This window comes from Mytilus edulis, chromosome 14 (assembly GCF_963676685.1).
Source record: "Mytilus edulis chromosome 14, xbMytEdul2.2, whole genome shotgun sequence".
Lineage (NCBI taxonomy): Eukaryota > Metazoa > Mollusca > Bivalvia > Mytilida > Mytilidae > Mytilus > Mytilus edulis.
Genome location: NC_092357.1, coordinates 10545062 through 10571598, shown reverse-complemented (window position 1 = coordinate 10571598; position 26537 = coordinate 10545062). Strand labels below are relative to the sequence as shown.

At 31.0% G+C, this 26537-nt stretch overlaps 1 protein-coding gene across 1 annotated transcript in view; it reads right to left on the bottom strand.

Annotated features, from left to right (window-relative positions):
• Positions 1 to 25582, bottom strand: part of LOC139503243 (uncharacterized) — a 55894-nt gene extending 30312 nt beyond the window's left edge. Inside the window, exons 1-4 of the mRNA XM_071293002.1 lie at positions 25541 to 25582; positions 24346 to 24444; positions 23329 to 23427; positions 21545 to 21643 (exon numbers count right to left, since the gene is read on the bottom strand). Of these exons, the coding sequence (XP_071149103.1) occupies positions 21545 to 21643; positions 23329 to 23427; positions 24346 to 24444; positions 25541 to 25582 (339 nt within the window). The remainder of the gene's footprint in view (positions 1 to 21544; positions 21644 to 23328; positions 23428 to 24345; positions 24445 to 25540) is intronic.
• Positions 25583 to 26537: the final 955 nt, after the last annotated feature.

Genomic DNA, 26537 nt, shown 5'->3' with positions numbered 1-26537 from the left:
TTGGAGAGGGAAGGGGTAATTGTTTATGTAAAAAATGATATAAATGTTCAACGTCGAATTGACATCAAAAGCAAAAGCTTGGAAGCAATATGGTCAGAAATTAAATTTAAAGTTAAAAATGCTTTGCTCGGAACCTTTTATATATCTCCTAATAGTGGACCAGATATCTGGGGAAAATTTGAATATTCTCTTGATATGACGTCTAATGATAATACTATTAATTACATAATGGCCACTGGCGATTTTAGCGATAACCAGCTAGCCCTGTAATTCAAAAATTACACATTTGTTAAGCCAATTTAGTCTTACTCAAATGATAGATGAACCTACTCATTTTACTGAATCGTCGTCATCATTGTTAGATCTTTTTATAACAAACGATGCTCACATAATAACTTACTGTGGAGTCGGGCCACCTTTATTAGATTAAATACGTTTACACTGCTGTAAAATTAGTCTTTTGAACTTTCAAAAATGTCGTCAAAAAAGCGAAAAATTTAGCTATATCATCGAGGAGATTATGACAGATATCGTAACATTATATCTGAAAAAAATTGGGATTCCGTAATAAACTTCAATAACGTTGAACAATTTACAACCGAAATAACAAAAAACTATTACAGAAGCTGCTGAAAAATGTATTCCAAATAAAATAATAACTGTTCGTAAAAATCAACCTCCTTGGCTAACAAATGATGCTAAAAAAAGATAAGGAAAAAAAATAGAATCCACAGAAAGGCTAAAAAATATGATAACTCATCGGATTGGTAAAAATTTAAGAAAATACGAAATGAAGTTACCAGTTTCATACATGTCATAAGAAAATCAAAGTATGATTATACCAACAATTTAATGAAAAAATCATGAACAGTAATCCGTCCACTACTAATTGGTGGAAAACGGTTAAACAAATATCCAGATTAAAAACAAACGACGCAAGTGTACCTCCATTAATGGATAATAACAACTTAATATTTGATGAAATCGAAAAGGCAAATGAATTTAATCTAATTTTTTTTTCTCCCAAGTCAAGTATTGATGATTCAAGTGCTATGTTACCTGAAGAACTTAAAACTATTCGTGATGACATTAGTTATATAGAACTTACTGTTACTGAAGTTGAAGATATATCGAAAATTGTTAATCCCAAAAAAGCTTCGGGCCCAGACCTAATAAATCCCAAATTGTTAAAAGAAGCATCTTCTGTTTTGAAGTATCCACTATGAAAGCTATTTAACTTATCGTTACGTACGTCTACATTTCCAGATCAATGGAATAGAGCAAATGTTACCCTAGTTTATAAAAATAGTAAACCGAATGACGTTAAAAACTATAGACCTATTTCCTTGTTGAGTGTAATTTCAGAGTGTATGGAACGATGTGCATATAAACATGTTTACAATCACTTTTTGCGCAATAATATTTTAACGAAAAATCAATCAGGCTTTACACGGTGGAGATTCAGCGGTTAATCAATTAATTAACATTTCAAATGATTTTGGGAATGCTTTAGATTGCGGTAAAGAAATAAGGGTGGTATTATGTGATTTAAGTAAAGCGTTTGATCGAGTCTGGCATAAGGGACTGCTATTTAAACTTTAACAAGTGGGCACATTGGGTTCTTTACTATGGTGGTTTGAAAATTATCTTACAAATAGAGTCCAGCGGGTGGTTACACTAGTAGCCAGATTTTGATCTGAAACGGTCATTTTGGTTTGATCAAGTCTTAATCGACTTAATTTGCCGCTAGAGAAAAACGTTAAGACCTGTTTAGACACTCAGACTCTGTTAAGATATACCGTGTTCAGTCAGATTAGTCGTGTCAAGGTAAACAAGACAGATTCATCTACCGTTCAAATAAGACTTGATTAGATCACGTTCGGATCAAATACGACCAAAGGGGGAAAACCGGTTTAGTTGCTGGAAGATCGTGTTCAGTTGTGTTAAGATTTTAAATATTTTTAATAAAACGGGCGACACTTTATCTGTTTTTATCAGGGGTTACTCCCCCTTTATGAATAAAATCTCTATATCTTGGATGATATTCTTTTGTGGTCTTTTAATATGACTGTATATCTATTTCATTAAATAAAGTATGCAAACTTTAAAAGCAATTCATTTATTTCCGATAGAATCTTTAACATTTTATTGGTTATATGAGACAAGATTAATTGTTGAAACCGGAAAATGTGTCATAAAAACTGTGCAGTCATGCTTTTTGACAAAGTAGTCCTGTGTGTATGCATTCCGCCTCTAAAGATACAATGATCAGTACTAAATATATCTCAAAGATGATCTTTGACATTTTTTGTTTCTAATGTAGAGTAATAGTTCTTATCTATATTTGGTCAAGAAACGTATATTTTAAGTTTATAATTTACTTTATATTTTTAAATTTTACACAGATGACAGATGCTTGGTTAAAGTTATTTACATTTTAATAAACGGATTTTTTAAGCTGTCAACCGAAACGGATGATCATAAACTAACTAAATAATTACCCATTCGTGGACGTATGATAATTAAAGTTCCATGTTTTATCTTTTATATAAAATGTATAAGGTTAAACCGGGTTAAATTATTACATTTACAAATAAAACATTATTTTTTTTAATAAATGCAACAACAATATAAGCATATTTTAAAAATTTAATTGACAGTTTATATTGACATTTTTTTTTAGCACGAACTAAATACAGGAGTAAATCATATGATAGAAAAAATATCAAACAACGTTAGTTAAGACACGATTGATAAAATCTAATGTACGGTTTATATTTCAGTTTCGTATCAGATTTTTTTAGGCACCAGTGTTACTACTCATTTTGAAAAACAGTAAGACGCTTACTTGCTATTTCGGAATTGACCAAAAAGCTATAAAATAACGTAGTGAAATGAGCGTACTTATAGATTAGACTTTTGTTTTCCATTTCAATTGTTTTACACTAGTCATTTTAGGGACCGTTATAGCTTGCTGTTCGATGAGGACCAAAGCTCCGTGTTGAGGCCGTACTTTTGACCTCTAATAAAATTATACCATGTGACTTGATGGAGAGTTGTTTCATTGGCACACATCCCACATCTTCTTATTTATATTAACCGGGAGCAGTTTATAACATTTTCATTCAGATAAAACAAAAATATAAAATTCAGTGAATTAAATGAATTTGTAGCATATTGTTACATTCAAAAGTATTTAATTTTGATTGATAGTATACATTATTTGTATTGCGTTGGTCCACAAATAATGTCCAGTGTCAAATATTACACATCGATGACCACTAAGATTATTTACTTGATAGAAACTCATTCCCTTGGATGGAAGTACACGCTAGTATTTTGTCCTTTAAAGTTAGTCTGTCTGTTTAATAATTCACAGTTTAAGGAGAATTCTTCGTCATTTGCAAATAGATAAAAAAAAAATAAGTATGAAAATTTGCTTACGATTGAATTCAGACAGAGAGAAATATGTTTTATTTTATTGCAGATTATTTAGTACAGATATATAAATATTCTTAATCTTTTACAATTAACAAATATAATTTGATAGTGTTTTTTTTATGTACATGGTAGATGAAACCTGTATGATCTATCTTTTTCAGAGGTCTGTGAAATATTGAAAATAGTACGTTCCGGAAAAAACAAGTCGCTATATGAAATGCTTGTAAAATTCCGTTACATGTGGTACGCTCATAATTAAATACCTTCCTGTTTATTAAATAAGAAAGTGAAAAAAGCAGTTATTGAAATTTACCTGAAAAAGATTAAACGAATAGTTTAACTGATTTTTCAAATATCGAATACACAAATAAATCTCTAATTTATCCACGCTTGTAATTTGTTTTTACTGACAGGTGTCTGCTGGTATTCGATTGGACATCAGTATCAATGTAGGCGTAACAACCTATCATATTTATCCAATCAGCTGTCTTGTATGCGATGACATACGGTCCACCTAGTTTAGTTTTATATAATGAATTATAAATGGATTGCAATAAAAATTATCCAATATACTATAAAACAAACAATATCCTGCCCAAAAATTACTTAGAAGACGCTATATTATACTTAATAACTATTTACATATTAAGACAGTGTAAAAATGAAATAATAACATTAATAACAATTACTATTTAACGGTAGAGCTCTCATTTAACGGGGACTACATTTTGTATTATGCTATTAGTATGATAGTCCCATCAATTTAAGAAATTGATCATCAAAAGGACGAATGTGCTTATTGTGGGCCAGGGACTTGTCGGTACGTCTAAAAACCACCTAGGCCGCTTTGGTGCACTAAGCTCTCGAACCCTACACTAAGACATTGATGGAACACTATATATATAGCGAACTTTCTAGACTAATGAAAAGTCCATGTGTGGACTTGTCAGATAAAAATAGCCAACGCTTATATTTAAGAATAAACAAGTCATGAAAAGAAATATTACTATACATTGTACGGACATTTTGACTAATTCACTAGCTTTGATACAGCGGAAGCAATAACATCGAGTGTAGCAAAGATTAAAAAAAAAGATTTTAATAATGCTAAAATTATATATTTTCAAATTAAAGGTCAAAGCGTACGCAATGTCGCCCGGAATCCGACACTGACTGACTAGCAAATTACGAAAAAGTAAAACAATTAACAACTTTGTAAAAATAATTATAGAAAAAAACGTCTTTTGTTCTCCTTAAACTAGGAATATTATTATATTTTGTAAACATAATATATCTTAAATCAGTGTTTTAAAGTCATATCAGATAAAACAAAAACAAAAAAACAAAAAGAACCAAAAAGAACAACGTATTTTAGAATCACGAAATAATTAAATTGGATTTAGATTAGATTTGTGATCATAGGAATTTATTAAGACTTTTTAAAATATATATTTCTTTATAGGAACTGTTTTAGATCGAAATTAATAAAGTTCATATATAAGTATGTGGTACAGCTCACAACGATTAATATATTAGCATACTCATAGAATTGATCTATACTCATGCAAATAACCCTTTCAATTATAAATTATTCTAAGCTGATTTTAAAGCACATAATATAGGAGATATGGGATATACTTCAATTTGACGGCAACCAAACGACATAAACACCATAGGTAAATCAAGACCGCATGATTAGTCTTCAACAAGAAACAGGTGTCTACACGAAATGCCAAGGTATAAATCGTCATGAATTTGTATAATGCAATATTCAAAAAACAACAATATGAAAGTCTAAATAATATAAATATTCATTATTTACACATATTCTGCATTTTCTATATCGTTAGAGACACGTATACAAAGCCCATTTTCCGTTCACATACATTTTTTGACGGTTTTCCTTTTTTATTTATCACCAACAAAAATTGCTCAGACTAGACAGCATGAAAGACTAAAACACTTTTATAAGTCAGTGTACACACGGTGTTTTTTACAAACCGATAATTTCGTCGCCCAGGGATATGAATTTGACATTAAAAGTCCCTCAAAAGCTTTACAATACCCGGCCGTGTCATTTCCGTTTATTGTAGATGTAACGTGTGATATACTTACATACACCAGACATACCAATACTGGTGAATGTCACCTTTCTGGAGGACTTCAAATTAAAGAGGGGGTGCATTGCATATGTGCTAATTTTGAAAAAAATGCAATCTTTTATTTGCGCCAAAAAATAAAAACTTCAATAACATAAAACGTTATTCCAAAAGCAATACAGATTATAGGGTACATCAAGGATTAACTATACAAATCCTTGAGTTATTCAATTCTTTAATATTTCTGCCAGATAATTTGTATGTAATTGGTTGCAACATATGACAATTTTCCAAAAAACAAAGTTTTACACTTTTCCACGTTGCCAAGGAGAGTCTGTAGTTTAGCATCGGTATAATATGAATTTTGTCTCTTGGTCATATTCATGCACACGTATGTTATTTGAAGTAATAAAATAGTTGAACAGGTCGAAAACACTACCTTTTAGGGATATGCATGAATTACCATACGTATGTGCGAGCATTTGTTATAATGTATTAACGTGTGACGTAATTTGTTTTGACCTCTTTTTTTTACCAATCCACTAAACAAGAAACAATGCATGATGGGCTACAAACATGTTTACAATCAAACGAAAACACGTGTTATTTACTGAAATACAACACATTTTTTCATGCTTTGCGGTATTATCATTATCGCTTAGATTTTCATTTTTTTATTGTATCCATATTTATGGCTTGTGATATGAAGTATTCTTTCAATGCTCAGATTAACGAAGAATTATTTCTATGCAAAGAACAGAGTATTGAATAACCCGATATAAAGCCATTACTATATGATTGATGATGACACGGAGATTTCGGGTATTCATCCGCAAGACAGCAACGAAACGACAGTTTTAACACAAAGTCGATTACCTTTAAGACAAACTTACTAGTGTAAAGCTTACCGTCGGTGCTAATATTTACGAGGGCAGCAACTTTCATAAAGACAGTTACAAAAAATTAGGGATCCTTAAATTTTGTGCTCGTAAATAAAAACGGGAAAGATTTAGAGGGGTTCAAACTTATATTGTGGTCACTAAAATGTCATCGTTTTTCACAAAATTGATTTTATGATATTGTACCTTTTGTATGATGTAAAAATAATTTAAATCGATCATTTATTTCTCTATAGGAAACAACAACGTATAATTATCAAGCGGGACAATTTATAGCCGATTATACGTTATGTATTCTTCTCATTGTGGAAGGCATTACGGTTGCCTATCATTACTTACATCCATGCACTTCATTTGAACTTGTGTTGAAAGTTGTCCCATTGGCAATCATACCACATCTCTTTATTTTGTATACATGTACAAACATCTTTCTGAAAGATCGTTATTCCATTATAAGATATCTACTGTAGAATACTAAGTAATAGTTTCATGTTCACTATTTGACCGACACAGAACATACATGAAGCTATATCATCCATCATATTCCATCAAAACTGCTCAAGACATTTTTAATTATTTTAATGTTAACAAAGTCTATAAGTATTGATTTAGACATATTTCAGTATATTGGACTGCTCACTTTGTTCTGAAGGTTATGAAGCAAGCAGTTGTAGTTTCATTTTGTTTTCTTCTTTGTAGAGTTCGTTTTGTTTTTCGTTCTGATGGAGATATTGGATTTTTTTAATATAATTTACAATTGCCAACCCCAATAAAATCATAAAGATGTTAGCCCTGTGTATGTGCGACAAGGACGTGAACTCTAATATGTTTAGGGAAAATTGCAGCGTTGGATCTAAATCTATTATATTTCTTTTATTTACTAGTATTAGATATGTTTTCTTCTCATTTTGTTTGGTTTGGTTTGAATTGTTTACACTAGTAAAATGTGGTCCCTTAATAGCTTACTTTTCAGCGTTGAAATTATGACTGCTTACATTAACAGATTGTGTCTTGGGTGGAAATATATCGCATTTGGCACTCATACGTGTACCTCCTCTTTTTTTTCTTCTTCAAAAAATGTCTGCTTTATAGTTCACCTACTTCTATTATACAAAATTGAAAACGGCCCGTTCAGATCAAGTATCGATTTGCGTATTTTGTAAAATGTCATGTCGTTGGTACACACAGTGGCGGATTTGAGGAGGTATGGGGGGGTTTGCCCCCTTTTTTAAATAGGAACATAAGATTTGATCTCCTCCCTTTATCCTTGGTTGGGAACCCCTTTTAAAAAATGACTGGATTCGCCCCTGTACACGGAACAAGTACGCATTGTTTTCCGGGCGGTACAGACCACCACTGTCACTCTTTTTTGTAGAGGGAATTATAACGTTAAATTTTGTTCATAAAGATTGGTGCACATACAATTGTGTAGTAATAGATTTCCTAAAATAAAATCTGACTCCATATAGCATGTGGCTTGACATAATTATGGTGAATTTGTGAAATCACAAATTTAAAAGCTTATTTGTTTTTTTATTAGATTTTAAAATTTTCGATATATGACCGTGATTAGTGGAAAAAGTAACAAATATGTTTTTAAGAGGAAAAAATACTGTAGCTGTACAAGGACTTTCTATAAGAGCTGTAATAACAATCTAATTGAAATACAGATCTCTGATTTCACTTTACTATATATAAACCTGCATTTTCGTCCTTCATTCTTATTCATATATATATAGTTTGAGTTCTGTAAACTACGTTTAAAATATTAAGAGTAACTGTTGTTGGTTTTATTGACGTCAAAATATAATAAAACAAACAAACAAACAAAACAAAAACGAAACAAAAGACATCCAGAGAGCAAATTGAATTTGTCGGCTTGCAGTTGAATTATAAGTATAAAGTTACATTATAAATATAACCCGCAAAAAGTTTTCTAGTTCCATGCCATAGTAGAGTGAAAATGGCTCACTTTCGTTTGACCTTTAAAAAGGCAGGATTAGTTGACGCAGCTTTTTAAACTTATGATAAACAAGATATAGCAAACTAAACTTTTCATAAAAAAATAATTTAAACAGAAATCAAGAGCTTATTAGTGTGGGTGAAAGAGAAACGAATGTAGCAACCTATCTGGGAAGTTATATAAAATACAAAACTATTAAATCGTTGGTTTTCCCGTTTGAATGGTTTTACACTAGTAATTTTGGGGCCCTTTATAGCTTGTTGCTCGGTGCGAGCCAAGGCTCTGTGTTGAAGGCTGTATATTAGCCAATAATGGTTTACTTTTATTAATTGTTATTTGGATGGAGAGTTGTCTCATTGGCACTCACTCACACCACATCTTCCTATATCTATATTCTATACACTTAAAGGGCGGTAGCTTGAATGTGTGCGTCTTTCTTACACCAAAATAATGCAGAACGACAAATTGAATTATTAAGGACAGGGGATTTCAATACTAACGGATTCCCTGTTTAGTACATTTAGGAGATCTTTCAGCAATATGATAATATGCTATTGAAATGCAGGGTATCCAATTCATTTATCGACAACTTTGTGTAAAATAAATGTAAATTATTTTGCGAGAAAGCAAAGACACCTGAACATTATTCTAATTTATGGGTATTATTTTTAACATTTTACACCACAGCCAAATTTTGTACGGTGTGTAGAAATACCGCAAAGGACTTCTTAGTGCACTGAAGGACTATACAAATCCTTGGTGCACTAAGAATAAAGTTTTTGCACTAAGGACATTAAAATGATGTTATAAGACCACAAACATGGATATGAGAAGATTTAAGTCTATAACTCATAAATATAAAATTGGGTATCAATATATATCATAATTTTGAAGTTGACTTACTTTTTTATCAGCGCGTGCCATGTGGCAGGCACGTGACCGAAGGCTTATTGCAAATTCCCAAGCATCAATGTTCAATCAACCTTTTCCAATAAACAATTGTCCTTTAATCGTTACTAATTGATAAGTTTATGATAGTTGTAGAATAAACTTAATGGTTTAGCGTAGTTTATTTTCAACATGATGAAGGAATTATTAAAAAAATGATTTAGTGTTTATCAGAGTTTTTATTTTTTTTTAAGGGAAATTGTAAGATTACTTTTTTCTAAAGAAGCAAATTTTGATTTATTATAATTTGAGCAAAAAATTACTTCCGATATTTCATTTCTTTCTTAACAACACAGGAGTTTACATTTGTACATACTTTCATAAGACATTGAAAGACTAATATTAGATGGAAAAATGTGGCATCCATGGGGATCTTAAAAACCCTTTTACATCATTATTATATTGTGTGGGAACGGAACTGTACGGTTTCTACATTTTCGACATTCGAAAATATAACAAGTTGCAAGATGGAAAGTTTTCCAATGATAAACGCAAATGATACTATATAACGTTCTTGAAGCTTTAGTAATCAAAACATTCTATATGTATATATGAACCAATCAAATAATAAACGACGTATGCATACAAAAGTTTTTCTTCGAATGGAGGAGCTTTTAATAAATCGATCAAAACTGTCACACAACAGCGATAAAAATGTCAATAATCATTGAAATACAAATCGTTGAGTCCAGAAATTACAAAAGTACCATTTCTGTTATATAGTCTTACCTGTCTGAAAGTTAAAAAGCCATTGCACCAGTAGAGATTCATAAATAATATTTTTTTCAATATCGGATAAATTAATAGACTGTACCATCGCTTGCGAGTTTACTGTACTATCACTTGGGCCTTTCCTGTACAATCGCTTGTCCAATTTATCAAAGCTCATTTTCAATAAAAAAAAAATAAGGAGATGTGATATGATTTGCAATTAGACAACTATCCATTAAATCAATTGGATGTACACATGTAAGCTATATTAGGCGACCATACCTTATAATCGGCTATATATATAGAAAATGTCCCAACATGAACATATTGGAACAATTAAATTCGAAAACTAACGGCCTAATTTACAAAAAAAAACACAACAATGTGACAGACATGAACCAAGGCAACCACTAAACTACGAGCCACTGACCTGGGACAGGCACATGAAGAAGGTGACGCTATAAACATGCATGTGTGTGTACGCTCAACCTCCTAAACTGAAGTGGATGTAATCAATTATAAGCAACAATACGGTCCTTCAATAACGAGAAAAACCCATCCATAAAGTCGACCGATCATTAAAAGGCCCCGACATAAAAATGTGATTGTTTTTTTAAATTTTAACCAGAGTAAATGTATATCAGCTTTATACAGAACTTGAAAACCAAAAAATTCAGTTATAAATAAAAATATGGATAAACAGTTTTTTTTTTTTTTTTAAAGCTATCTCATGATCATAAACAAGCTTCTATCCTAGTTTATTAGAAATCCAGGATAGTTAAGAAAGTTATTAAAGTTTCAAAAACTTTAACCACAGAGTGAATATTTGTGGTTTGTGGATCGCTATGTCTCGCTTTTGCAACAAAAGTTGGAGGCCTCAACAAAAATGTAATAAACTATTATACTTTGCGAAACGTGTGTATCTTCTATGTAAGTATGTGTTGGTAAACAAACTCTATACATTTTTTACTATTTTAAAATATTTTTATAAAACATTACTAGAGAACTTAAAAAAGTGATCTTACGGAACAAGCAAACGAAATTAAAAGAAACAAAAATAAGAAGAAAATACACTCTTACATAGATTGAAGTAAAAATTATAACAGACATAAAAGCAAAATAGATACGACAGTAATAACTATACCATAAAAAACCAAGAACAACATGAAATAACATAATATATACATTTTTAATAAGTATACTGTGCTTCTGTTGGCAAATATTTGAGAAAAATCTAATCTTTTTCATATTCAATACATTTTAGGTAAACACTTAGAGTAACAAATACACGACCATACATTTTTGATAGATAGAAAAAATGCATTTTCAATGTCGTATATCTTTTTAACTATACTAAATTTGAGGTTTTGTGATTTGTACATGTAGTTTGAACAATGTCGTCAATAGTGTTAGAAAGAAGCTATAAAATAATTATTTAGAACCTTATACTACACTTACGGAGGTACATGCATGATACCATTACGGGTGAACGTATGATATAACTGTGAAAAAGCCATTGTAATTGCAACGTTATTTTATGGATCGTTGATTGTATTACCTTTAGATTATTGACACGTGCCATCGAACTAAATCTTTATAGACCGAATATTAACGCATACATACGTTACTTTTACAGTTTAGATAAAAGAAGACGAAGAATAATTATTTATAATAGTGCAATCTGAACAAACAAATAAATACATATTTATATTAAATAAGTTTTTTTATTCAAATGAAAGAAAGGATGAGCGCATTTACAAACAGATGTACTAAGACATTATACTCGATGCTGAACTTAAAGTTAGGTAATGAGGATCTGGAGGGGTCCTTCATTTCTGTATTCTTTAATGTTTAGGCCGGTTTTCTTTTCTTCTATTCTTTATACTTTTTGTCTATTATTATTATCAATTCTTTATATTCAAGCCCCTTATTATTCTCGATTCTTTATTTTTTTGTTCCATTTTCTCTATTATTCATATTTATAGCCGATCATTCTCTATTCTGTAAAACCCCATCGACAACCATTTCTTTCCGATGGTATGTTATTCATAGTTTTAACACTCTCACCTCACGGCCTAAGAGCAGTTTCAGAAGCTTAGTTCAAACGGAGACACGGTTCCCTGATGCGACATAAAGGGGATAACGAAATTAACTATATAAATGATCTTGCATATAAAATATTTGTATTTTGCGTTGATCGTTCCTGATGAAGTAAAATCCAGAAACGTGATTTGGACGTATAAAATTTATAAGATGTTGTTGTCACTCTTTTGTTAGTGTTACGTTTGAAATTTGCAATTTCTTTTTTTAAATAATAAGTAGATAAATAATTAAATTAACACCAGAAAATAAAAAAAATAAATAAAATCAGAAACAGTTATTGGCGAATAATTTATTTTCCCAACAAAACAAGCTAACAAAATGTATGCATATTTTATCAATTTTCTAATTCCTTAAAAAAGACCAACAGAAATAAAAAGTCAACGTATGATTTCATGTTTAATAATTAAAAGTAATATACGCGTTTTTTATTCTAGCATTTATAATACAATGTATCATCCACATGAAGGGGCGTAACTCCTAATATCATTCTGACACACTAAACGGATCTTAACCCGATCTGAAAGTTCTGAACGTTACTTTTTATGATTGGTCTAAATTTGTCCAAAACAGTCTTAACAGACATGATTTAACGCTAGAGCCTTCCATCTTAATTAACTTGACATGACTTAACGGACCAAACACAACATATCTGAACAGTGTCTTAAAATTTGAAAAGTCTTGACGTTATTCTCTAGCGGTAAATTAAGTCGATCAAGACTTGATCAGACCAAAATGACCATTTCAGACTTTGATCTGGCTACTAGTGTTATTAAAGGTTCGAACTCAGAATGGTTACCTGTTAATACAGGGTCCATTCTATGCCCTCTCCTTTTTTGATATTTATAAACGATATTGTAGAAGACATTCAAGCTCAAATAAAGCTATTCGCAGATGACATTTCAATATATTATGGTTGGAAATCCAACAAATGCAGCTACAATTTTAAATGACGGTCTAGATAAGATGTATAATTGCTAATAAAAAATGGCTTGTGAATTTTAATGCCCAAAAAACTAAAAGTATGTTAATTAAAAAAAAGAATTAGACCCTTTCATCCTCCATTTTATATGAAAACACAAGAGCTACATACAGTAAGTAAACACAAACATCTAGGTTTTTTTTTTATAACAACGGGTCCTGGAACGACCATATTGATATATATATAGTTTCTAAATCTTACAAAAGAATAAATATAATGAGAAAAATGAAAAATGTTCTAGATAGATTTTCACTTGAAAAAAATTACATATCATTTGTTCGCCCAATTCTTGAATATGCCGATGTCGTTTAGGACTCTCAAAATCAGAACTTGATTGCTAAACTTTAAAATATTTAGCTTGACGCAGCGCGTATCGTCACGGGAGGTACTAAACTTACCAGTATAAACAATTGATATATTGAAACTCGATGAGGAAAATTATATGAAAGACGACGCAATCATAGACTAATTCAATTTCACAAAATTTTTAACAATAAAACTCAAGAATATTTAAGAGACTTATTGCCTGATTCAGTAGGAAGTAGGCATGGTCATAATAGAAAACAAAGAAATAATATTACACAAGTCAACACACGGACCCATTTATATTTTGATTTTTTAATCCCTGCAACAACAAAACTATGAAACACTCTTAACTTAAACGTATAGAAATGTGAATGTCTATCATTATTCAAAAAACAAATTAGTACCCAAATTATTAAGGTCCCAATGTACTATTATATAGGACATCGTTTTGGTCAAATTATTCATGCTCGTTTAAGAATGGATTCAAGTTCATTGAATTCTCACCTTTTCGTTTGTAATTTAGTAGACTCTCCAAATTGTCGTTGTGGTGATGTAGAAACATAATACTCAAATACTTCCTGTTATCTTGTTCTATATACACTAATTTAACACATGCACTATTAGATTCTATTTCAGTTCTTCCTGTCCAAGTAAATACAAAATATTTGTTTTTTGGATCAACTGTACTCTTAGATGAGCAAAATAGTATTTTATTTAGCATGTTTAGTTTGGTGCAGAAACACATAATTAAAAGTAAACGTTTTAACCCTTGATGTTCATGCTTCAGCACTCTATAGTAACCCAAGCATTTCACACTCTAAACATTACAGTAATTCATGTTTATTTATTATTATTTTTATTTTATTTTTCTAATTAATGTTTTTTCTTCTTCTTTCACCTTTCATATTCATATATCTATTACACAGCATGCCAGTATTTATATTTATGTATTGTTCAATAAGTGTATCATTTTTGTAAAAGGAGACAAATTTGTTAACGCAAATTGCTTGTTTTCTGAATCCTTAATACTATTTCATTTGTATAATATCGTTTAATGTTGATTTATTTATATAAATATTGTTTAAACTTAGAGGCAGAGGCAGATATTAAATACAGTAATATATGTTAACAGAATTGAATTTACTGTTGTGACACAAGGTTCAACGTTAAGAATGAAATACATTTCCCTTTGGTAAAGGGTGAAATAATTTCAGAAGAAGTCTCAACATTGTTACCTACGGGAGTAATTAAAGAAGTTGAATCAAGAAGAATCAATTTTTTCTAATCATTTCTTAATTTCTAAAAAGATGGAGCTTCAGTTATCAATAAAAAAAAATACTAATAAAAAATGTTATGGCTTATCATCATTTAAAGCGGGATCATTTATCATTTGTTTAAGATGTTATACAAAAGGATGATTATAAACATCCATATATCTCGGAAATACATATTTAAGCTTAAGTATCTTTATAGATTTTAATTAATATTTGCCATTCATGTGTAAAGGACGTTATATGAATTTAAGGTTCATTTTTCTGGGTTGGCTTCTGCACCAAGAGTCTTGACTACAAGTAATGTTTAAAAACCTGTCCATGTATTTTTTATCGAAAAAAATGACATTCGATAAAATAAAATTGAGAATGGAAATGGGGGATACGTTAAAAAAAATAAAATCAGAAAAATACTGAACTCCGAGGAATATTCAAAAAGAAAAGTCCCTAATAAAGTGTTAAAATCAAAATCTGAAACACATCAAACGAATGGATAACAGCTGTCATATTCATAACTTATGAAGAAAATGGTTGTATAGCTAGCTAAACATCACATTGATATCACTCAAAGTGGCAAGATGCCGATTAAACATGTTAAAGGGCATATATCAGCCGAAATCAACTAATGGGTCTTCAGTGCAGCGGTACAATTTCGCACCCGGAGGTGAGTTTCAGCTGGCCCCTAAATAAAAATGTATACAAGTTCAGTGAATTGATGTCATATTTAATTCCAAAACATAAAAATGAACTATAATTAAAAATAAACACGATAGAGGCCAGATGCTTCTGACTTTGAACAGGCACACAAATGCATCGAGGCTAAACATGTTTTGTGAGATCACAACTTTTGATTGACACATAGGTTTCAATAGCAGATTTGATTGAAACAGAGGTCTCAATAGCAGACTTGATTGAAACAGAGGTCTCAATAGCAGATTTGATTGAAACAGAGGTCTCGATATCAGATTTGATTGAAACAGAGTTCTCAATAGCAGATTTTATTGAAACACATGTCTCATTAAAAGATTGGGGATCAACATTTGAAGACAAAATTGATGGTGGTGAAAAGAGCTTGTCAGAACGCTTGTTTCATATTAAAATAACTTAAAATTGTTGGTTATTTTTTTCTCTTAAATGGCAAGATTCAAACAGAAACAAGCTTGTCATATTGGTATAAAATTAGACAATACAACTACAGAAGGTTATATTAATGAATCGAGCGGAATGCAGAGTTTTAAGCCTTATATTCAAAAATTGATATCTGTTTTTTATCACAACTTTCCCCCTATACATCTAACTAATGTAGAATAAAGAAACAAACAGCAATTCGCACAGAGAAACTCACTTTATAAAAAAGTCCGATGCAAAACTTTAATGCAAATATTTTGTCAAACAATAATGATTTCATTATCAGCCTTATAAGCAGGGTGAAAAACAAATCCTTGGCGAGATCTGTTAGAGTATTGTGATACAAGAAAAAAATTTATAATGATTTTTGTGAAGAGTAAAATTTACTTTAGGATGTTGTATACCTATATCAACTATATTTTAAGAAATCTGTCCTCATTCCTTTACAATTCAGTGTTTCTTTGGTTTCCTTTTCCATTATTGTAATTGATGTTTTTAGGTGGGTTTACAATCAAAATAAGAAAGTGGAAAACTGATAAAAAAAATTCTCTTTTTTATTGAAACAGAGGTCTCAATAGCAGATTTGATTGAAACAGAGGTCTCAATAGCAGATTTGATTGAAACAGAGGTCTCAATAGCAGATTTGATTGAAACAGAGGTCTCAATAGCAGATTTGATTGAAACAGAAGTCACAAAAGCAGATTTGATTGAAACAGAGGTCTCCATAGCAGATTTGATTGAAACAGAAGTCACAATATCAGATTGGATTGAAACAGAGGTCTCAATAGCAGATTTGATTGAAACAGAGGTCTTAATAGCAGATTTGATTGACACATAGGTTTCAATAGCAGATTTGATTGAAACAGAGGTCTCAATAGCAGATTTGATTGAAACAGAGGTCTCAATAGCAGATTTGATTGAAACAGAGGTCTCGATATCAGATTTGATTGAAACAGAGTTCTCAATAGCAGATTTTATTGAAACACAGGTCTCATTAAAAGATTGGGGATCAACATTTGAAGACAAAATTGATGGTGGTGAAAAGAGCTTGTCAGAACGCTTGTTTCATATTAAAATAACTTAAAATTGTTGGTTATTTTTTTCTCTTAAATGGCAAGATTCAAACAGAAACAAGCTTGTCATATTGGTATAAAATTAGACAATACAACTACAGAAGGTTATATTAATGAATCGAGCGGAATGCAGAGTTTTAAGCCTTATATTCAAAAATTGATATCTGTTTTTTATCACGGCTCAGTATATTTCTGGAACATAGCACATTAAGTCAATTTGGAGATGAGTTGCCATTTAGTGTAACGATTAGGCTAAGTCTTTGATTTCAAGCATATGTAAGTATTCAAACATAAAGGCGAAACCATTCCATTAAAAATGCTATGGACGCTTTCACTAGTTGGTGGACCGTTATGGATAATTTGTGTCACAGATGACAACGAATGTTTTCAAATTATCATTCTCTTTTTCCACAAATATGATCTACCTAGTTAAACATGTTAAAATTGCCGCTATCGTAAGTGCATACGAGACACGACGACTGTCGCATGAGGAAAATGATATGCTTCCCTTCCCGAAGAATTGCTGGGTGGGTTTAGCTTGCTCAGTAATTATGATTTCATGTTGTGGTTCGTGTACATTTTAAATCGTTCCATAAACAAATTGAACTCGGTTTCATGCGTTTATTTAAATTAATAATAATAAATAATTAGCAGGTCACATTTCAGCAAAACGAAATAATAATAAGGTGACACTGTGTGATAGATTAAGTAAAATTACAGCAAGAAGCAGAAACAGAGTATTTTAAAACCAAAAAGTAAATCATCACCACCTACCTAAAAAGAAAGGAAAAAAGGTGTGGATATCAAATTCCAAATATGGTTATACTTTAGTTGGGATACAACAGGAGCAAAAACCTAGACATTTTCGTCAATATAAATCAGTGTAACATGTACACAATTATAATAATATCAAACACAAACCGAATTAGTACTTCACAAGGTAAGCCATATCATTTTTCCTGCGATGTATTTGATTGTACATAAATATGTACATTAGTTTAATACCACCGCCGATTAGCAACCTTGAGATTTCAGTTTGTCCGTTCAATGCAGCAACGTGACATGCAGTACTGCCATTCCATATTAAGTGACTCATATCAATGTTAGCATACCATTTAATGATCAAGGACGCAGCTGATATCACCAACTAAGTTGAGACTACGTAGGGTCTCATTCATTGTTGAGAGCTGACACGGATGCCAATGTAACAATTAAATAACTATGTTGGTAAATAATTGCTTTATTTCTATCACTTGCTAATCATAATACGGCGACATTTCTTATAGATGTTTAAATTGTTAACCCATTGAGACAATTAAGGCAACACCAAACAGAAACTGTGTATATTTAAACCAAGATATAAATCAATAATAAAAAATAAAGGTGTTAAACCTTAAAGATTTTTTTTTTCAAATTGTTGTTCAGCAGTGAACTTACAAATTAAACTACACCCGTTTAACTATCCGGACCATTTAACGTCCTCATAACTTATAAACGGATAATTTAAATAACAACGCAACTTTGACGGTTACGTGCCGTTTTGCATTCTTAACTTTTAGGAATGTATTGAGGTTACAATTAATAAAATACATCGGAAAAGCATTACTTTAAAAGAAACAAGACAAGTGAGGGATATGGGGCAAACTAGTGTACCCTGTATTAAACAAAAATATTCACAAGTAGTCTGGACATCCAATAAATATTCCTAAATCAAACATATCTTCATCCCTATTTTTTTTTAATTTCCGACTAAATAGGTGTAATTTGATATTGGACCACATGAAGAGATTAATTTGGATATGAGTTGATACTTAATGTTACGATTACTGTCAGGATATACTCATGGTATAATTACGAGGTTTGCATAAACAAATTTAAAGTTTGAGTCTTTCCTTTAAAAATGTTACGGACGCCATCACGACTTTTTGGACCGTTATGGGTAATTTCTGTTGACGATGAATATCTTTCACTTGTCAAAATGAACAACACAAACAACCGGTCCTGTTCCACGAGTACTACCTAACTAAAACAAATTATCTTTTACAGGAGTTGCATACACTTACTTAAAATAACTAGCCATTTATTTCGGGTTAAAAAGCCGAAAAATTGTATGCAAAAATAAAATAAAAATACGGAAATTGACTGATAATAGTCAGTTATTTCATACAATATGCTATCATAGATATCTAGCAACAATCCCTATGTTGCTAATTCCTTGGAGTTCTGTATTTTATTGATTTTACATCTTTTTTGCTTGGACACGGGCTTTTAAACCTTCAGTTTATTCGTCAAATATCTGTGATGAAAGTTATATTTCTTCATTTTAACTATGAAGTTAAGTGTGTTCAATTTTCTTTTTCTTGAGAATAGACGCATTTAATTCCTATTCGAACGTATACAGTTTTACAAGATTGTCAAAGTTTGGATAATATTGTGATTGTACATTTTGACGTCCGGCATTACTGACGAGACAAATATACCCAAAATGCACCTTCAGTGCAGTCAAAATAGTATTGGTTATGTCATATCAAACATTGAAATATGATTGGTGAAATCAATGTGAATATTCATCCACTTAATGTTTTCTGTAAATTTATATTAATCCCACCGTCGATTAGCGACCTTACGATATCAGTTCGCTCGTTCAATGCAGCCAAGTGAAGTGCAGTACTACCATTCTGTACAAAGAAACACTAATCAGTGTTAACATAACATTTAATAATGAAGAACGCAGCTGATATATAAACTTACACATGACTACATAGTGTTGCGTTTATCGTAGCACGTCGACCATGTAGCCGATGTAATAGTCAAATAACTACATCGGAAAATTAATGCTATCAATTTTTCACTTGCTATTAATAATAAGGTGACAATTTGTGATCAATGTTCAAATTTCGTTCATCGATTAACATTAATTAAGGCAAGAAACATAAAAAAAACGTTATTCATCACCACTTCCCCAAAAAGAAAGAAGATGTAATATGAATAACCTTAAATGCCCCAAAAAATGTGTCAATATCAAAATACATATTGAGGATGCAACAGGAGCATATAATCTAGACATTTAAGTAATACAAGTCAGTGTTACTAGTATAAAAAGTATATACAAATTTAACAATATCAAACCAAAACCGAATTCTTACTTCAAAAAGCAAGTCCAATCAATTGTTCTGCATAGTACATAAATATGTAAAACCAAGATATAAATCAACATCATCAACAAATAATGGAAACAAACATTTTGTTTTTCAAAAGTAAACTTGCAAATGAAACTACATCCGTTTAACAATATTGACCATTCAACGTTCTCGGAACTTATAGCCGGATTATTCAAATTACAATGCAACTTTGCCGGTTACCTGCCATTTTGTATTCTTTATTTGTTTTTCTCTATTTATTGAAGTGACAAAAAATCTAGCATTACAATTGATAGAATACATCAGAAGAATATTAAATAATAATTTAAAAGTAACAGTGTACGACAAAAAGAGTGATGGCTTATCGAAATCTTGTTCAAGGTATTGATTTCTTAGAGTCAGACAGTGATTCTACATCATGTTCAGCATTTTAATTATTTGTGTAAAAAATCGAAAGAAAAGGAATCAATGATATGCTTGAATTTCGGTACATTACCTAAAATGAGGTATTGAAATCATAACGGACAAAACAAGTGAGGAATATGGGGCAAAACAGTGGTTTGTGTAGAGAAGAAAAATCTGAACAAATAGTCTGGACATCCGATAAATATCCTTAATCTGGCATAACTGCATCCTTATTTTATTTAAAATATCCGAATAGATCGGTGTAATTTAATATTAGACCACATGAAGAAATTAATTTGGATATGGTTACTTTATGTTACGATTACTGTCAGTGTATACTCTTGGTATAATTTCGAGGTTGGCATAAACAAATGTACAATTGAAGTCTTTTCTTTAAAAATGTAACAGACGCCATCACGACTTGTTAGACCGTTATGAGTAATTTGTGTCACAAATGACGACGAATATCTTTCACTCGTCAACATGAACAACACAAACAATCCGTCCAATTCCCCCCAAAAACTACCAACCTAAGAAAAACTTATCTGTTACATACAATAACTTAAAATACCTAGCTATTTATTGTGGGTTAAATTGCTGAAAATATGTAATTTCTAGGCAAAAATAACAAAAATCCACAAATTAACTGATATTTTTTATTTATTTCATAAAATATGCTATCATAGGTATCTCGGAGAAATCCCTCTGTTCATAATTACTCGAAATTAGGTATATTTATGATTTTATATTTTGCAAGTACACAATGTTTTTAAACTTTCAGTTTATTCGTCAAATATCTGCGAAGGAAGTTAAATATCCTCATTTGAACTATGTAGTTAAGTATGTTTAATTTTCTTTTAATGATAATAACGCAATCAATTCTTATTCGAACTAATGCGGTTTTACAAGATTGTCAAAGTTTGTATTAGATAGTGCTTGTTAATTTTGACGTGGAGCATTACTGAAGAGACCATAATTTCCGTAATGCACATGAAGTGCAAACAAATCAGTATTGGTCATGTCATATCAAACAATGACATATGATTGGTGAAAGCAATGTGAATAATCATCCACTTACCTCAGTCTGTAAATTTATATTAATACCATGGTCGATTAGGAAGCTAACGATTTCGGTTTGCCCTCTCCATGCAGCATTATGAAGTGCAGTACTACCATGCTGTACAAAGAAATACTAAACGGTGTAGACATACATTTGAATACTAACGAATGCAGCTGATATATACACTACCGTATGACAACATATTGTCGTATTTATCGTAGCTTGTCGACCCTTCAGCGGATATGATAGTCAAATAAAAATGATAACTGTTATCATTTTTTACTTGATAATGATAATCAGGTGACAATTTGTGATAGATGTTTAAATTTAGATAATTGATTATCAAAAACTTAAGGCAAGAAACAGAGAATCTGAAAACCAAACCGTAAATCAACAATAGAAATATAATATAATAAACAAATCATCACCAATTACAAAAGGAAAAAGGGTAAAGGGTAATTTTATACACCGAAATGGCGATAAAAAGTTAATTTTAAATTCCATATATAGAGATTAATTTAATGAGTAATCAACAGTAGCATATAATCTAGATATATTTAGTAAATCTAAGTCAGTCTTGCCAGTATGAAGTGTGTATACAATTTTAACATCAAACCAGATGAAATACATAAGAAAAAGCATTAATTTACAAGAAACAATGTACACCAAGAAGAGTGATACCTTATGGAAATCATGTTCAAGATATTAATTGTTTAGAGACAGTCACTGATTCTATCCCATATTCAACATTCGAATTATTCAAGTCCAAAATTGTAAGAAAAGGAATCTATGATCTGCTTGAATGTTGGTAGATTAACTTATATGAGGTATTGAATCCATAGGTAATAAGACAAGTGAGGGATGTGGAGTAATATAATATACCCTGTGATGAAGAAAAGTATTAACAAGTCGACTAGACATTCGATAAATATTTCAAAATCTGACATCATTTCTTCTTTTTTTTCAGATTTCCGACTAGATAGGTGTAATATGATATAGGACCGCATGCAAACCAAAATTTTGATATGAGTTGATATTTTATGTGACGAATAATGCTGGAATATACACAGGGTATAATTTCTAGGTTTGCATAAAGAAACGAAAAGTTGAAATATTTCCTTTAAAAATGCACTTGACGCCGTAACGATTTCTTGTACCGTTGAGTGTAAATTATGTCACAAGTGACGACGAATATATTTCAATTGTCAACATGAACAACACAAACAAGCCGTCCTATACCCCCCGAATACTACCTACCTAAGAACAACTTATGAATTACAGGAGTTACATACAATAACTTAAAATAACTAACCTTTTAGTTTGGGTTAAATTGCTAAAATTTGTATACAAAGAAAAAAAATCACAGATTAACTGATATTTTTTTAGATATTTTATAAAATATGCTATCATAGATATCTCGGAGAAATTCCTATTTTGATAATTCATCGCAATTAGGTATATATCTGATTTTACATTTTGCAAGTACACAAGGCATTTAAACTTTCAGTTTATTCGTCAAATATCTGCTAAGGAAGTTAAATATCTTCATTTGAACTATGAAGTTAAGTATGTTTATTTTCTTTTTATGATAATAACGCAATCAATTCCTTTTCGAACTAATGCAGTTTTACAAGATGGTCAAAGTTTGTATTAGATAGTGCTTGTACATTTGACGTCCAGCATTACTGAAGAGACCATAATGTCCGTAATGCACATGAAGTGCAATCAAAATAGTATTGGTCATGTCATATCAAACAATGACATATGATTGGTGAAAGCAATATGGATAATCATCCACTTACCTCAGTCTGTAAATTTATATTAATACCATGGTCGATTAGGAAGCTAACGATTTCGGGTTGAAAGTTATCTGCAGCTTGATGAAGTGCAGTACTACCATCCTGTACAAAGAAATACTAAACGGTGTTAACATACAGTTGAATGCTAACGAATGCAACTGATATATACACTAACGCATGACAACATATTTTCGCATTTATCATAGCTTGACGACCCCGCAGCCGATATAATAATCAAATACAAATGATAACTCTTATCATTTTTGTACTTGATAATACTAATAAGGTGCCAATTTGTGATTGATGATCAAATCTCGATAATGATTAAGACAAATTAAAGCAATATATGTTCTGGACGCCGTAACGATTTCTTGTACCGTTGTGTGTACATTATGTCACAAGTGACGACGAATATATTTCAATTGTCAACATGAACAACACAAACAAGCCGTCCTATATCCCCCGAATACTACCTACCTTAGAACAACTTATAAGTTACAGGAGTTGCATACAATTACTTAGAATGACTAGCCTTTTAGTTTGGGTTAAATTGCTAAAATGTGTATGCAAAGAAAAAAAAAATACTGATTGACTGATATGTTTTTAGATATTTCATAAAATATGCTATCATAGATATGTAAGAGTAACCTCTATATTGCTAATTCCCTGGAGCGCGGTATTTTCATGATTTCACTTATTTGCTAGGACACATGTCTTTAAATCTTAAGTTTATTCGTCAAATATTTGTGACATAATTTAATTTCTTCATTTGAACTTAGAAGTTAAGTATGTTAAATTTTCTGTTATTGAGAAAAAACGCAATTAATTCCTATTTGAAGGTATACAGTTTTACAAAATGTCAAAAGTATGTATCAAATTGTGATTGTACATTTTGACATCCAGCATTACTGAAGAGACACTAATTTCACAAATGCACATTAAATGCAGTAAAAAAAAATATTGATATATAAAATATTGACTTATGGTTTGTGTAATCAATGTGACCAATTATCCACTTACATTTTGCGGTACATTTATGTCAATACCACGGTCGATTAGCAACGTAACGATTTCAGTTTTCCTGTTCGATACAGCAAGGTGAAGTGCAGTACTACCCTCCTGTACAAAGAAATACAAAGCAGTGTAAACATACAATTGAATGCTAACGATTGCAGCTGATATATAAACTAACGCATGACTACATAGTGTCGCATTTATGGGAGCTAGTAGACCCTGCAGCGGATATAATAATCAGATAAAAATGATCATAATTGTTATCAAGTTTTCACTTAATGATAATAGTAAGGTGACAATTTGTGATAGATGTTTAAATTTCGATAATTGATTAAGAAAATAATAAGGCAAGCAACAAAGAATCTGAAAACCAAACCGTACATCAACAATAGAAATATAATATAATAAACAAATCATAACTAATTACAAAAGAAAAAAAAGGTAAGAGTAATTTTATATACTAAACTGATGATTTAAAGTTAATTTTAAATTCTAAATATGGAGATTAATCTAACGAGGAATCAACAGAAGCATATAATCTACACATATAAGTAAATCTAAGTCAGTCTTGCCAGTATGAAAGGTATATACAATTTTAACAACATCAAACCAGATGAAATACATAAGAAAAAGCATTAATTTGCAAGAAACAATACACACCAAGAAGAGTGATAGCTCATGGAAATCATGTTCAAGATATTAGATTTTTAGAGACAGTAACGTTCAAAAAGTGCGCATACGTGGATAGAGAAAGACGTTCACTTTTGGGTTCTGAAAGAAGTTGAATTTTCCTAAATAATATACATATTTTTGTCAAATTATATTAGAAATCATAACTGTTGTGGTAAAAGTATACAATCACACGAAAAAATCAGATTTAAACCTAATCATAAAAAAATCAACACCTGAATTTTTTTATGAATGAACAAGATTTACCGCTAAAGTAAATCACATGACTTTATACACCAGAAGTAAACAAAACACATACTACTTTCAACTTGCTGAACTATATTTGTTACTAACCAGGCTTTTCAACAATCCTGTACTCCTGAGTTGCCCAGGAGACGAAGATCTAACTTGCCTTTTCTACTAATTCTATTTAAATACCAACCTTTTCACGAATCAATTTTCGAGCACAGACCAAAGAAATCATAAACAATTCAGGTATGTTTATATATATATTCATTATTTTGTCAATTACAGGCTCCTTATTTAGTATTCTTGATGCACAATCTAACTGCATAGTTAACAATGACAACTTTGTTAATCTCTCTAAGGCATCCCAAAATATGCTTATCAACTGCCACCAGTACAATAGATTAAGAATAACTCGAACACTGAAGGGAAAACCCGAAAATAAAGTAAAACTATATCTATGCCTCCTCCTTATTACAAACTCGTCAGATACCGAGACCAATCCTGGTCCAAGATCTCAAAAGTGGCCATGTGGTACATGCAAAAAAGCAGTTACATCTAAACACAAAGCTGTGTGCTGTGATAGTTGTGATATTTGGTACCATATAGACTGCCAAAATATACATTCACAAATGTACGAATGCCTGAACTCCAGCAACATTAGCTGGGAGTGCATTCAATGTGGAATGCCCAACATATCCACTTCTATTTTCAATAACAAGTCAATCATTTCACCAAATCTATTTGTCAACTTAGCTACATCTAATACACGTGCAAGTATTGACACTAACACACAGGTACCAAATACCAGTGCATTACCACCAAAGAAAAATATTAAACCCAAAAGAAAACCTGTTACCAAACAAAAGTGTCAAAATAAAAAACCAAGATGGACATGTGGTACATGCCTAAAAGTAGTAACCTGGAATCAAAAGGCACTATTCTGCGACAGCTGCGATACTTGGTTTCACATTAATTATCAGAGTATTCCATCTCACATCTACGAGTGTATGAATGCTAGCTATATTAGCTGGGAATGTACAAATTGTGGAATGCCAAATTTCTCCACTAGCTTATTCAATAACCAATCATTAAACTCTAGTAGTAACTGGAGTATGAGTGATACATCTCTCAATAACAGCTTAGGTGCTCCTCAGGCATCTTCATCGCCTATGACTAAGACTAAATCAAACCCAAAAGTTAAAACATCACAAAAAGCTACTACTAAAAATCATAAACCTATCAGGATACTTAACATTAACTTTCAATCGATACGAAATAAA